The sequence below is a fragment of the Cynocephalus volans genome, chromosome 1 (assembly GCF_027409185.1).
Source record: "Cynocephalus volans isolate mCynVol1 chromosome 1, mCynVol1.pri, whole genome shotgun sequence".
In the NCBI taxonomy this organism is placed as follows: domain Eukaryota; kingdom Metazoa; phylum Chordata; class Mammalia; order Dermoptera; family Cynocephalidae; genus Cynocephalus; species Cynocephalus volans.
Genome location: NC_084460.1, coordinates 244,871,175 through 244,884,888, shown reverse-complemented (window position 1 = coordinate 244,884,888; position 13,714 = coordinate 244,871,175). Strand labels below are relative to the sequence as shown.

General features: G+C 39.1%; 1 protein-coding gene across 1 annotated transcript in view; it reads left to right on the top strand.

The window, feature by feature from the left end:
• The window catches only part of PDE11A (phosphodiesterase 11A), a 393,277-nt gene extending 386,338 nt beyond the window's left edge, over positions 1–6,939 (top strand). Inside the window, exon 20 of the mRNA XM_063110282.1 lies at positions 6,784–6,939. Coding sequence (XP_062966352.1) covers positions 6,784–6,939 — 156 coding nt within the window. The remainder of the gene's footprint in view (positions 1–6,783) is intronic.
• Positions 6,940–13,714: the final 6,775 nt, after the last annotated feature.

The window sequence follows — 13,714 nt, the reverse complement described above, 5'->3', positions numbered from 1 at the left end:
CTACTTCACACGGTTCTTGAGAAAATTAAATGACAATGTATGTAAAGCACTTATTACAGTCTGATACAAAGTAAGCATTCAATAAAAGTTTGCTAAGGACAGTAACAGCCTGTGTAACACCCTGAAAACACTTGTAGATGGTCAAAGACAATTGATTAGCTACGAGAGATTTAAGTAGAGTCATGCACCATTTGGGGGATTTCTTTCAGACAGGAAATTGAAATCAAAACCTTCTGGAATAACATGATTGTGATGCTTGAGTGAGATCAAGTGTACTGTGTAGAAATTAGCATCTGGAATAGATAGAGAGGAGAAGAACCAAACTCCAGATTTGTGTTTCCTTCTTAGCTTTATCCATCTGACACTCTCTCTCCAAGGCCTGAGTCTAAACAGCAGCTATGGTTTCTGCTTTTTCTCTCATTAGTCTGGTTAATATAAGGATCCTGCCATATATCTTAAGCAAAATTGTATGTGTTGATTTAGTAATATCTACCAAAATACAAATGCGTATGCCCCTTGACTCAGCAATACTAATTCTAGAATTTAACCTTCTGATAAACTTCATACCTACTAAATGCTATCTGCAAGGATATCTATTAAGCATTATTTGTAATGGCCAAATATAAACAACCTTTAGGTTCCATCAAAAAAGGAACTGGTTAAACAAATTATGATAGCAATGGAATACTAGGTAGCCATAAAAAATGAGGAAACCTCAGTTTTATAGTGATATGGGATTTTTTTCCCCAAGATACATTAAGAATAAAAGGCAAGGGCCGGCCTGTGGCTCACTTGGGAGAGTGCGGTGCTGATAACACCAAGGCCACGGGTTCGGATCCTATATAGGGATGACTGGTTAGCTCAATGGTTGAGCGTGGTGCTGACAACACCAAGCCAAGAATAAAAGGCAAAGCACAGGTCAATCTGTATAGTGTACTACCATTTGCAAAAAGGGGTAAATATATTTATGTGCTTACATATGCGTAAAATATTTCTCAAAGGATACCCAAGAAACTGATAACATCTGTTGCCTGTAGGGGAGGAAATTGAGTGGCTGGGGCAGTGTTGAAGGGAGATTTTACACTGTACCTTTTGTACCCTTTTATATCCATTGAACTATGTGAATCTGCTACTTACTCAAAATGTAAATATGGAATAAACTATGTGCTGGTCACAAGAGGACTCAACAATGGAGTGTAAATGGAATCAGGAAAGAAGTGGAGGTCCCTCAGCCACCTAGATGACTAGATGCCCAGACTGTGTCCCCCAGTGGGGCAAGTATCCCAGGTCCTGTCTGCAGTGGGCCTGGAGGGAGATGGAGAGAGCTTGGGAGGCCCAGTGATATCAATAAGGTGGCCCCCAGGGAGAAGCAGTGCATCCCAAGTTGGGTTTTTAGGTCAGCATCAACCCTAACCCACACTTGGAGCTGAACAGGGGTCTTCAAGAGTCCTATACTGCTCAAGAAGATTCTGGTTTAAAGGGGGAGCACCCCAAGAATTAGAATCATTAGGTAGAAGTTGCAAGGTTATAGATCTCACCTCAACATAAAGAACAACATTGTAAAACCAGAACAGTCAAAAGAGTAAACTGGACCCCTTGGGAGGCAATGCACTCCCCGCCCCTGGACATGTTTAAACTGTGGCTGAAAGGTCACTCAGCAGGGATGCCACAGAGGAGAGTCAGGCATCCTGCAGCTGATGCAGCCACATACATAACCTTTACAGTCCCTCTTTGTATATATGGAAAGTGACCAGATGGGTGCTAAGTTTCCTCCTTTCTCTTCCGCTAAATGAGGAGCAAGTCCAACTAGACAGATATTAGTAGCATTCTCACTGAACCCATCCATCGGGTGTCACTTGCTGCTGAGAAGCTTTAGGAATGCCCATATCTTTCTAAACACTAGAAGCAATTCTCTTGCTGTTGGCACATTGTACATGGTCACCATAAACCTTGGAATTTAGGTTTGTGGATAATCCTTCGCTTTACTAATATTCTAATAGTTCCATATTCTCTCAGCTAAATGCATTTATGTAACAAATTTATAGTGTAATTCCTCAAGATAGGATTTTTACTACCTTTGCCTAGAACCAGCACCTGGCCAGAGGAAAACTATATTCTAGTACAGCAATTCTATGTTTTCAGGAGAATATGAAATAAAGAGAAAGAAGGAATTCTGAGAAATATGTACTGTCTTCCCCTCCCCCAATATTTTATTCAACACAAAGGAAGCAAGAGGGAGAGCAAAGAGCAAGGATAAAGGAAAGAAATCTGTTTGGGGCTAAGCCAAATAAACTTAAATGGTTTAAGGAATAAATTGGTGGAGTAATTCGAATCATGGGCAGGTGCTATGAATGTAATTCAGTAAATGCTCGGGAGCCTGCCAAGGAAGAGAAAAATGTGCTGTTTTTGAGATCATTTCCCAGCAGCTTCATAAAAGAAAACTGATTACAGGAACTTAATAAGTAAAACAGAGCCAGAAATATTGTAATCAAATGAGTTTTTAATTACATTTCAAGCAAAAAAAAAAATTCCAATTTGTGCTCCTGGGATTAAAAAAAAACAAGTTCTAGAGAAATGCTTTTGTAGCAGGAAAATAACATAAACACTAATTTCCATAGGAATTATAGTAGTCAGTTTAATTAAAAGGCTTGATCGGAGTAAAGAGGAGCTGGTGCCAAATTATACTAAATAAAACCATGGCAGTTGTTGCTACCTCACTATTGTCTAAATAAAAACACTGCGTATTGAGCAGAAAACAGACACCGGCATTTTTCTCATGGAAATAAAGGGGATTTTGATCACTGCCTGGGTTATGTTGCTTTGTTTTATTATCATATGAAATAGCTGGTACCTGTAATTTAAAATTAGATGTTTTTGCTTAGCGTGATAAACACCACTGTTGAGAGAGAGAATATATTCTCTGTTTAAAGGACATTGATGTGAAGAGAGATACCACCTCAGCCAGGGTGGATCTCTCACTATTCATTAGGGTACCTGAGTACTTCTGGGCTTTCAACCCCCACCCCTACTCTTTTAACTTACATCTAGTTAACTTTTACTTGTATCCCTGGAGTGGAAGGTTATTGGAGGGGATAAATCAGGTTTACTAACAGGTGGTCTGCAGTTGTGCTTGGGGAAGAATATTCTGGCATCCTCAACATGATGAGCTGTTCTTCCTGCTGGAAGGCTTTGCTGCTGACCACTCCCCAACCACAGGCCATGCTTGGAGAAGGCTTTTCAGGAGGTGTGCTGAAATTGTAGTGGTTTAGTCATATGTTCACCTTTTGTCCCCCTTGTGATGCATGAGACAGACCTGCAAGGTGTCTACATGGGACCAGGTGTATAATCTATGACCACGGAATAAAAGAAGCTAACTGATCCAATGCATAAATGGGAACATCACCTTTCCATAGGCTAACACTCTCGCAGCCCCGTGTGCCTTCTTTTATTCATTTCTTTACAGGGAAAATTAAGAACTACATTATAGGGCTTAGTGTAACAAGAGAGAGAAACTTTAACTCATCAGAATTCCAGTGAACCTGGGAAAAACATTCTGGCTGGCAGGGCAGGTCTGTATGAAAGCAGTGAATAGGGTTGGGGAGAAAACTGGATTACTTTCATGGGGTGAAAGACTGTGGCCTTTGACATGGGGAGGAGCAAGTAGGAGTGACTCGGTGGATAAGTCACTTCCCCTATGACAACCTCTAAGGTTCAGTAGAGTCAGTAGGCATCCAAAAATGTTGAGGGTGATTGGATGTCCTGTAAAAGGGGGAAATGAAGTGGAACTTTGCATTAGGAGTTGTGCACAGTAGAGTCAAGACGGCCAAATGGACTCAAGAATGAAGTTAAAGAGCACAAGGAAGTAGAACTTGGACATCATGAGAAGGAGTTTGAAAGGTCCCCAGAGCATGAAATAGATTTGAGGTCAAGTTCTGCCTAAATCTCAAGGAGGCCCCAAGTGACATAAAGTTCCCATTCAAAGAACAATGTCAGAATTCGTGAGAGTTCTGTACATATCCAAGATGATGGGTGATAGAACTGGGATAAGAGGAAGGAAGGAAGAAAAGATGGGTATGAGTAAGTAGGAAGGAAGTTCTTGGTGTCAGGTCTTACCCCAATTTGATGACAACAGCAATCACACCCAAAGTGTCTTCAGAAGTTCATGTCTTCAGTCTCTTCCTCTGAAGAGGAAGACTCTGAAAATTTATGAATAACAAAATTATTAGCTGATTTGAATTGATTATTGACAAAGGTTGAAGCCACACAATCAATGTGTGTACCTTATCATTCCTTGTTTTTCTTCTTGACTTCTTAAGAGCTACCCTCTATGCTATATCCTTTGACAGTTTTCTCTATATACTTGTTCTGCATGGCCAGCTAGTGTCCTATCCTTGATTTTTATTTAAGAAAAGCAATGGTTTTCTCCATAGCTTCCAAAACAGATGGTAAGACTACAAAAGGAACACTTAACTTTCTATTTGGATTCATAAGAATCATTTGTGATCCTAACACGTGAGAGACATGTTTTATCCTCTCTAAAATGCAGAGTCATTGTAAGGAGTAACTGAGATGAAATATGTAGGGCAGCTGGCAACATATTTAACACATAGCATGTGTTCATAAGTGAAAGCTCCTTCTCGTCCCTGTGGGGATGTCAGGTTTTTACACTTCTCTGAGACCCTGGAAATGAGATACAAGCCCAAGAAGTATAAATGCTTAAAAATCCATATGTTATTAGGATTCTGCCCATTTGTAAACTGCTATTTAAAAAAATACCAACATATGAACATATTTTAGATATTCAGATAATTTAACAGTTAGAAAACATAATAGAAAGATACCATTCAGGCAAAAACCAAAAGTTAATAGTGGTTATTTCTTGAGTCATGAGATTATAAATTATCTGTATTTCCTACTTCTTTTTACCTTATTGTTTCTATATTTTCTCAAATTAACACATTTCTTAAGAAAAATATAAAATAACTACAAAGCGAAGAAAAACTGTATTTTTTAAACAAGCAAAAGCTTATGTTTTAAAAGGATAAAGGCCACGTTTCTGAAAGATTAAATATCATCAAAATCTCATTTTCTTTTATATTGAGATGTCAGAAAATAAAAAGGCTTTCAAACCCTTTGCTGTATATATTCTACATTGATGGCTTTACTTATATTTATTATTCATACTTATTAGCCTACAGATACTTAGTAGAAATTTTTGCTGATCATCTTTTACTGGTTGAATATGTGTGAAGCCTTTCAAAATGAAAAGTAATAGAGTTTAAAACAAAGAAAATATAGATATTAATATGTTTAAAAGAAAAGAATTCTATAAACTTTAAAGTTTATCATTTGTTTGAAAAAAATCAGTGAAACAGAGAATGGAATTTCCTTGTCAGACAGAGTATAAACACTGTGCCCCTCTGGCCTGTAAGATATTTACCTATTTAACCTGAGCTTCCTAGGGCCGGCCAGTGGCTCACTTGGAGAGTGTGGTGCTGATAACCTGAGCTTCCTGAATTTGTTCTGGCCCCAGTTCAGAGGCAAGATCCTCAGGCCCCACCCCCACACCACTGCCCACTCCTGAGCAGCCCATCCCTGAGCAGCCCTCTGAGGTGAAAGCTGCAGGGTTACTCATTTGCATTCAATTCAAATGAGCCATCTTACTTTCAGCACTTTTGTTTGTTTTCAGTGGCTGGCTGGTAAGGGGATCTAAACCCTTGACTTTGTTGTTACCAACAGTGTGCTCTAACCAACTCAGCCAACCAGCCAGCCCCTAGAGAAGAACCAGGTTCCACGGGATCTCTGGATCATGCTTCAGTGTCAATTCGTTTGTTTGTTTGTTTGTTTGTTTGTTTGGTGGCTGGCATAGGGCTCAAACCCTGGACCTCAGTGTTATCAGCACCCCACTCTTAACCAACTGAGCTAACCGGCCAGCCCAAATGAGCTGTCTTACTTTCAGGGCTCTCATACCACTACCAAGTGCAATTCAGGTTTTGCGAGGCCAAAAGCTTATATACCAGATGGGATTAGGGGGACTCTTTTTTACAAATAATAATAATAACATGAAGTACAAAAGAAAATATTAGAAGGGTCTGGTATAAGTGAGGACGCTGAACCTGAGCTTCATCCGGCTGGTGGACAGTGTGTCTCTGGCCACAGTGTGCTTTTCCTCTTCCTTCATCTCTCCTCCACCCTCTGTCACTCTCCTCCACTCCTCTTCCTTTCTATTGTGTCTATTCCCATACGTGTTTCCACGTTGATCTGTATGTTTAGCACAGTTCCCAGATCTTTTAGCTTTAAAAATAAGCACTCCTCTTGTTTCAGGATTTTATCTTCCTTATTCAGGTAAGTCCACCCACGGTCACCTGTGGCACAGCAATTGTAGGTCTATTTTTGTAAAAATTTAACTTCGCAGTCTGTTGAGATCTAGAGCCTTCTATGGCAGGCAAAATACACATATCTGTAAACGTGTAAGCTGGATATTTTGTTTCCTGTCTTGCTTGATGTGGTTGTAAAACAGGATCAGAGTCTACGTGGTTGGCGCCCCCTGGAGATACACACAGCCATCCTGTCTTATTTTTTCATTCTCTGTGGACGCTCTGTTAATACAACATAATGTTGTTAAACACATAGTTACTTCTTGTACATAGCTCATGTTTACCAGAATAATCATCACTTTCATTTCTTATAGCCAGTTGCCATTCTCCTCATAAATGAAAGGTGGAAAATCATGTCAATGACTTTGGTTCCTCTCTCTCCCACCTATTTTTTATTTTGTTTTAGGCATTGGTGAAGGTCAATGTGAAACTGAAGCCAATGCTAGATTCGGTGGCTGCAAACAGAAGTAAGTGGGAAGAGTTGCACCAAAAAAGGCTGCTGGTCTTGGCTACCTCACGCTCCCCTGCCAGCCTCATGGTGGCCAAGGAGGACAGAAACTAAACCTCCAAGTCAGCTGCTGCTGCAAAGTGACTGCAGCCTGAAGAGCCAGCTTCGGTCCAGCCACATCATCCTTTTGTTCTTTCAGCTCAGTCAGACCTCAGGTCTCGGGGATGTGCTGGGAAGCATGCCTGGGCTTTCACCTTGAAGTGTGCTCAGCAGTGAAGAGTGACAGGAAGGACAAAGGACGTCATGGGGGCAGGGAGCACATCCCAGGACACTCAGTTTTCCCTGATGAACACACACAGGCTGAGATGAAGGCTCTGGGCAGAGGATGGTTTTGGATCCAAGGACCCGAGGATAGTCGCCCGCTCACTCTGAGCTGAGGGAACACAGGACGGTGACAGTGTCGTTAGTGCTGCTGCATTTTGTACATGGCTCTTCTGTTTGTTACATGCAAACACTGCCTGCCTTGAATCCTCTGCCCGAGTGTGCTTTTGTGCCAGACTGCCCCAAGAATTCTGATTTGTATTCTATAGAATATTTTATTTTTAATCTTAAAGCTTCTTAATGATGGATCAGAGCCTTTAGAATTGCCTCCCTAATAGATAAACTTTACTATCCTTATAAATCCCAAACAATCCCAGTTTTTCCCAAAAAAGGTCTATACTAGGAATATAGCAAATATATTTGTTTGATTGGTGTTTATACAAGATTTGTAATTCTACATTGGGATTGTGGCCCCCCTTTTTCAGAGTTTTAAAATTAAACCTTCATTATAGAACAATCCTTCTCCCAGAAGGATGGATTAATAGACTTTAATTAGAGTAAGGATGAAAGGAAATCTATAGCTGGATTTACCAAGTGACATATGAACATCTCAGAACTATTTCCGACAGTGAGAGTTATTTCACAGGACACAACAGAACCATGGAGACTGAGTACTGACTACTTTGAGTTTTCTTAGTGACAAGCTTTGGTGTAAAATTTTGGGTTACTACCAGTAACCAGCTTAAAGCCAAATGCAGGGATCCCCAAATTTGTATTTTTCCTTAAGTGTAAGAAATAATGCTTAACCCAAGGCTAAGCAATAACAGTCCAGGCAGAGAACACATATTCTATAAAAAGCCAGGTTTATAACTGGTAAGAATAAACTATATTAAATAGATGCAATGACTAGGAAGCTGCTTTGCTCCCCATTTTACCTGAGAAATTGAGGACATAGTGTGTCTTATCCCAAAAACAGTAGGCTGGAAGATAGACTTCTAGCCCCAACTTTGGCATTATTGACTGGATGGCTCTGGACAAGTGTCTTAACTTCTCCAAGCTTGCTTCCTCATTTGTCAAATGAGATTACACTAGGAAATGATTTTCAAAGATATTTTAACCTTATAACTCTTTGTTCAAATTAAATCTTTGAAGGAATTCCCAAAATATAAAACATCAAAAAGCTGAAGTCCTCTGTTTGAGGCAGGGTTTGGGGATCTAGAGCCCCTAAAAATCTTCATCTCTTTGATTACATACATATTGGTCTACAAAAGGACTCTGGTAGTTTAAAAATCCCTGAGCTAAATGAAACTTGACTTCCATTCCAACTCCGAAAAATCTAAAATTTACAAACTACATTTGTTCTTATTGTTACTGATCAGCATCAGTTATTAACTTTACTACTCAAATGTTAAAGAAATGGGGGCAAAGTTCCACAAAAGACATTGTTGTTCTGGCACATAGTAGACATTCAGAAAATGTTTAAAGAAGAAATGGGTAAAATTAAGGTAACAAAATGGAAGCAAGGGGAGAGCAGGTCATCGTACAGAGGAAGTAAGATTCTTTACGGCAAGAAACAGAGTGAAAGAAAATTATACACCAGGCAAAGAGGGGGAAAAAAAGGAAGAAGAAGAAGAAAAATAAGACCAATAAAGGAAGGACAGGGACAAAGGCAGGTGGTTAAGGAAACTGCCAAAGGAAAGGTGAAAGTCAATCCAAACAAAGAAAAATGGCACTGCCAACCAAAAAAAATGAAGGTGTAGAATCCTATCATGAATTGCTCAGAAAAAGATATTTGAGCAGGAAGGGGTTTGGCAAAGGAGAGAAGAAAGGACTGGGAACCCTGAAAAATAATGTCCCCAGGCCCCCTTTGCAGCTAGCTGTCTCTGTAGGGAAGACTGGAGAAACTAGTGGAGAAAATGAGCGCAGGAAAAATTGCCTCCGCAGAGCAGGTAAGAGGAGGTTGTTCAGATTTATGGATTTTATTAAGCCAGTTTTCTGAATCACTCTGCTATAAAAGAAAATAGCTTCTGCAGGGCTGTCTCCCCTCCTTCAGGTGAGGAACAAAGGATGCGTGGAGTTAGGGACAGACCCTGGTCTGCAAGACCATCGTGTGTCTGCAGCTCAAAAGCACTGCAGGTGTTTCTGGATATTGTGCCACATCATGTTTATGTCACAAACGGGAATTGAAAATCAGTCCATGTGAGGCAGAGATGAGCCCACATCTGTTATCCTCCCCAGCTATAAATAAATAAATAGCCCAGACAAATGGATGCCAGTCCATCTAGAACAAAATTTTAAAGCATGCACTTTATGATAAAACTGGACCCAGGGTCTGACAAAGACTGCTGGCACCTATAAGCACTGTAGCTACCCTGAACATTGATGCTGCATATTGCTAAGGGGAACATAATTTATAGCACAAACCCTCCGGCTTCCACTAAGGTTGAGTTTTCCTCTCATTTTCTTGCCTTTTTATTGGCTTCACTGCACGGTTGCCAATAGCAACATCCACTGGTAGCAAGGGGAGTTCAACACCATTGCAATCTGCCATACAGTGGAGCCCTGACAATGTCAACCATCAATCAAGTAGCTGTTTGTAATTGCCTCCATCTATTTCTCCTCTCTCAAGGTATCTTTCCTATTGTGAGTCAAAATTCAGAAACTGCTGACTAATGCTATGGTTCTGTTCCTCCCTGACCATGAAGCAGTGGAGAGGAGGGTGGCAGCTCTCCTGGTGCCAACAATCCTGGGGGTTAGAGATTGAACTTGAGAGTCTGAGGTATTTTTAATCCCTTTCCTAAATAATTTATAATTTTGCAAGAATGTGATGTATGTGTGGTTATCCATATACTCTGCTTTTCCTAAATAAAAAGAAGTTTCCCAGTCCTTATATTTGTCTATTTCCTATTGGAGGAAGGCATTTGAAATGTGAGCCTTCGTGTCTGCTGACTAGATTGTTTCTTTCTCAGGTCTCTTGACATTAATGGTTGGAATGACTTCATCCTACCTTTTCTGTGAGGTGTATTTTTTTCAGACACATTTATTGTCATTGGTCAGTATATAGCTAAGACCTGCACAACCTACAATGTAGTCAGCAATCCTGGTGAAAAGGGACAACTTGAGATATTGTAAAAGGCACCATCCTGGGCACAGTGGACCAGGACTCCGTACTGGCTTGGCCATCAGCTGGACCTGTACTCTTGGGACTCTCCAGGTCTCAGGTTTTCCATCTGTTGAATAAAATCACTGACTTTTATTCAGCTCCCACACCAAAGAACTAGGCTCTTTTTCACTTTTTAAATTTTCCCCAGATAATTTTCATGTTTATTCTTCTCAAATAAAACAGGAGCAAACCTAAAGATGTCATCTTCTCACTAAAGACAAAATTAAAAGTTACATATATGGGGTAGATATAAAAACAATCTTACTACAGATGTGTCTGAGCTTGCCTCTAGTGATTGTAAAAGATATAATCAGTACAATTTTTTTAAAAATATATCATTTTGGGCCAAGCCCGTGGTGCACTCGGGAGAGTGCGGCGCTGGGAGAGCAGCAACGCTCCCGCCACGGGTTCGGATCCTGTATAGGAATGGCCGGTGCACTCACTGGCTGAGTACCGGTCACGAAAAAGACAAAAAAAATATTATATATATATATCATTTTATCTCATGAAGAATAATTTTAGATTATGTCATGTCATAGATATCCCACAAATGGTAGTCATTAATTTAAAAGTAAATTTATAAAGTAGGTCAAGAGAAGTTAAAATTGCAGGTGTGTTTTCTCTGTTTCTAAAATCTGAGATGTCTGTGCATTTCCAAGATTTTATATTTCCAAATACATTGGGTTAAAAATAATCCTTAAAATTTTGTGTTAGTGTAAAAATAATATTATCTAATATTAAGGCTACCAGAGTTCAGTTGCTTTTTCTGTGTAACAAAATTTATCATAGTTTATCTACTTTCCTTAGGTGATTAAATAGAGTCTGGTCAATTTTACTTTGCAGTACAATTATCTTAAAATCTATCTCTCCTGCTGACACTTATAGATTGCAGAAAGACAAAAAACAGTTTCATCCCCAGTAATAGTGTGAAAAACATTTTCCTTCAAGTGGGACAGAAATCTAAACGTATTAGGAAAAGATTTAAATACAAAGAAAAATGGTTTGGCTGGAGAAAAAACAAAACACAAAAAGGATTCATTAAACCAACAGAACAAAATCTAATTTGGGACGCTAAAAACTCTGGCAGTGCCACTGTAGTGACGTTTCATTATCTGTTTCAGAATAAGTCTCCAAAATTGTTATCCTGCCATGTGCTGCAAAGAACTCCCAAACTGAAATGCATCAGGAAATTTAAAGGTTAAGTCGGGCAACAAGAAGGCCAAAATTTTATAAGCTTCCTAAGTGAATAATAATAGAACAAAAAACATAGATAGCAGAAATAAAATGAGTTATACCTGTAGAATTTCATAATGAGCATTTAGATTTAGCAATGCCTGATGTTATGCTTACATTGTTTCTGTCATTACCTTTTCCTCAGCTAGTAATTTTAGGTTGTACATCTTTTAAAATTTAATTTTGAATGTTCTTGCATATTCGGTACATCTCTCAGCAGTGCTAAAGATAAATTATTAAGATAAGTTATCTGTGTAGCATATCTATACCAATGTCGTTGAATGTATACACTGCTACAGAAATATGTTGGTTTTATTAAGTAAATGAAGTATTTGCTGTGAAAAATGCCTTATTTGAAGCCATCATTTATCTCTGTGTTCATTTTCTGTTTGTATATGTGTGTGTACTAGAATCTCAATTTTTCTTTTGCTTTAGTTTAGATTTGGATTAAATCATATTTATATGAATTTTTTAAAAATCATAGTGTGGAAAGGGGAGCCTAGGTTTGTTGAGTTTCATTCCCTTTGGGGGAAATTGCTTTCACCATTTTATTGTGATGTCTAATAATCTAAAAAGGGTCTCCTACTGACTTGTTTCCTAATTATTATTGTTTTACACAAAAGAAGAGAAATATGTCTTCAGTTGGGTTGTTTGAAGTCATTCCCTTTGTGTAGATTTCCCAGACTGATGTTTCATTATAAGAATACTACATTATAGACTACTGGCCATTTCACAAGCAACTAATCCATGATTTTGAAACAGTCAGCTTTAAGAGACCTGAATGTCTTTGTTTTTAATAAAATGCTTAATGTTTAACTAAAGCTCTAGAATAATCTTTATTCCTTTGAGAAGGTGATTTAAAGGCTGAAAAAAGGAAGCATGCATTTGAATACCTACAATTTAAATTCTGACTGTTAATTTAGCCCATAAACTTATCTTGATCTGTGATGTTTACATGTATGAGAGGAATACTAGGACAGCCCTGTCCATACAGTATTTTAAAGATGACAAAAGGTTCTTCAAATTATAGAAATTTTTCTGGAGGTAGGAGAGTCTGTGAGCAAATGCTGGATCCTGTGTCCGTTACAGATTGCTCAAATTTGCATGGGCAATTACACGGGGGAATCGCATCAATACAGGGCCCAGCCACACTGACGCCATACAATTACACAACAGCTTCGGTGCTTAAACTTTAAAATTCTTACACCATTGTGCCTGTTCTATTAGAACAAACTGTAGCAAATGATCCAAAGCCAATTCAACTGACTGGAGAGGAGGTGCCCAGGGAGAGAGGGAAGAGGTGCAGGGTGGCCCACTACTGGCCAGCACAAGCAATCACCAGTACTGGCTGCAGCAACCGCCGGCTGCTTTGTGCTTTGCAGTCTGCAGTTGTAAAGTGGATCCAACATTAAGAATCACCTAATTCACAGAAGGGCTTTGAGGATTAATGAGGGAAGTAAGGCAAAGCAAGCTTGATACTGAAAGGACGGCATAAACAATGGGGGCATAGAGTACCTCTTTGTCTGGATGGTTGATTTTTTTAGATGCCAGTATCTGCCTTCTCTGCTAATCCCCTTTATAAATCATAATGCTATTGTGCTCTCCCTGATAAGTTAATTTAGACAATAACACCATAACCCCCTAAATACAAGCTACTTGATCAAAAACAAGGTATATTCAAGAAGGGAATCTAATTAAATTATTAATAAAGCTGGGACTACCAGCAAAAGGAGAGTTCATATGAGGTTAAATGCCTCATCTGAGCATAAATGTCCCCAAGTCTTGACTCAGCATACAGCCTTTCCAAAAGTCTTAAAAGACTGAACAAATGCTCCTTAAAGTCAGTCAGCTACATTACCAATTTTACACTAGTTTATTATTTTCTTCCCTGTTTATACTGGGAGATGGAGGTGGGAGAGTGGGAGGTAACTGAGACACCCAAACAGGCTATACTGAGGAATATTGCCTGGAATCAGAGGGCAAAAGAAATAACAACTGGAGAATCATTTTGCAGAAGGTCTTCTTTTATCAATGAAGATGTGTGACCACAGCTGTGGTTGAAATATTCATAAATTAACAATATTTACAACAGGTAGTGGTCACATTTACAGGATAAATAAGACATACCTTCCAACTGGTCTTTAAAATGAATTCCAGATAGATTATCCATAC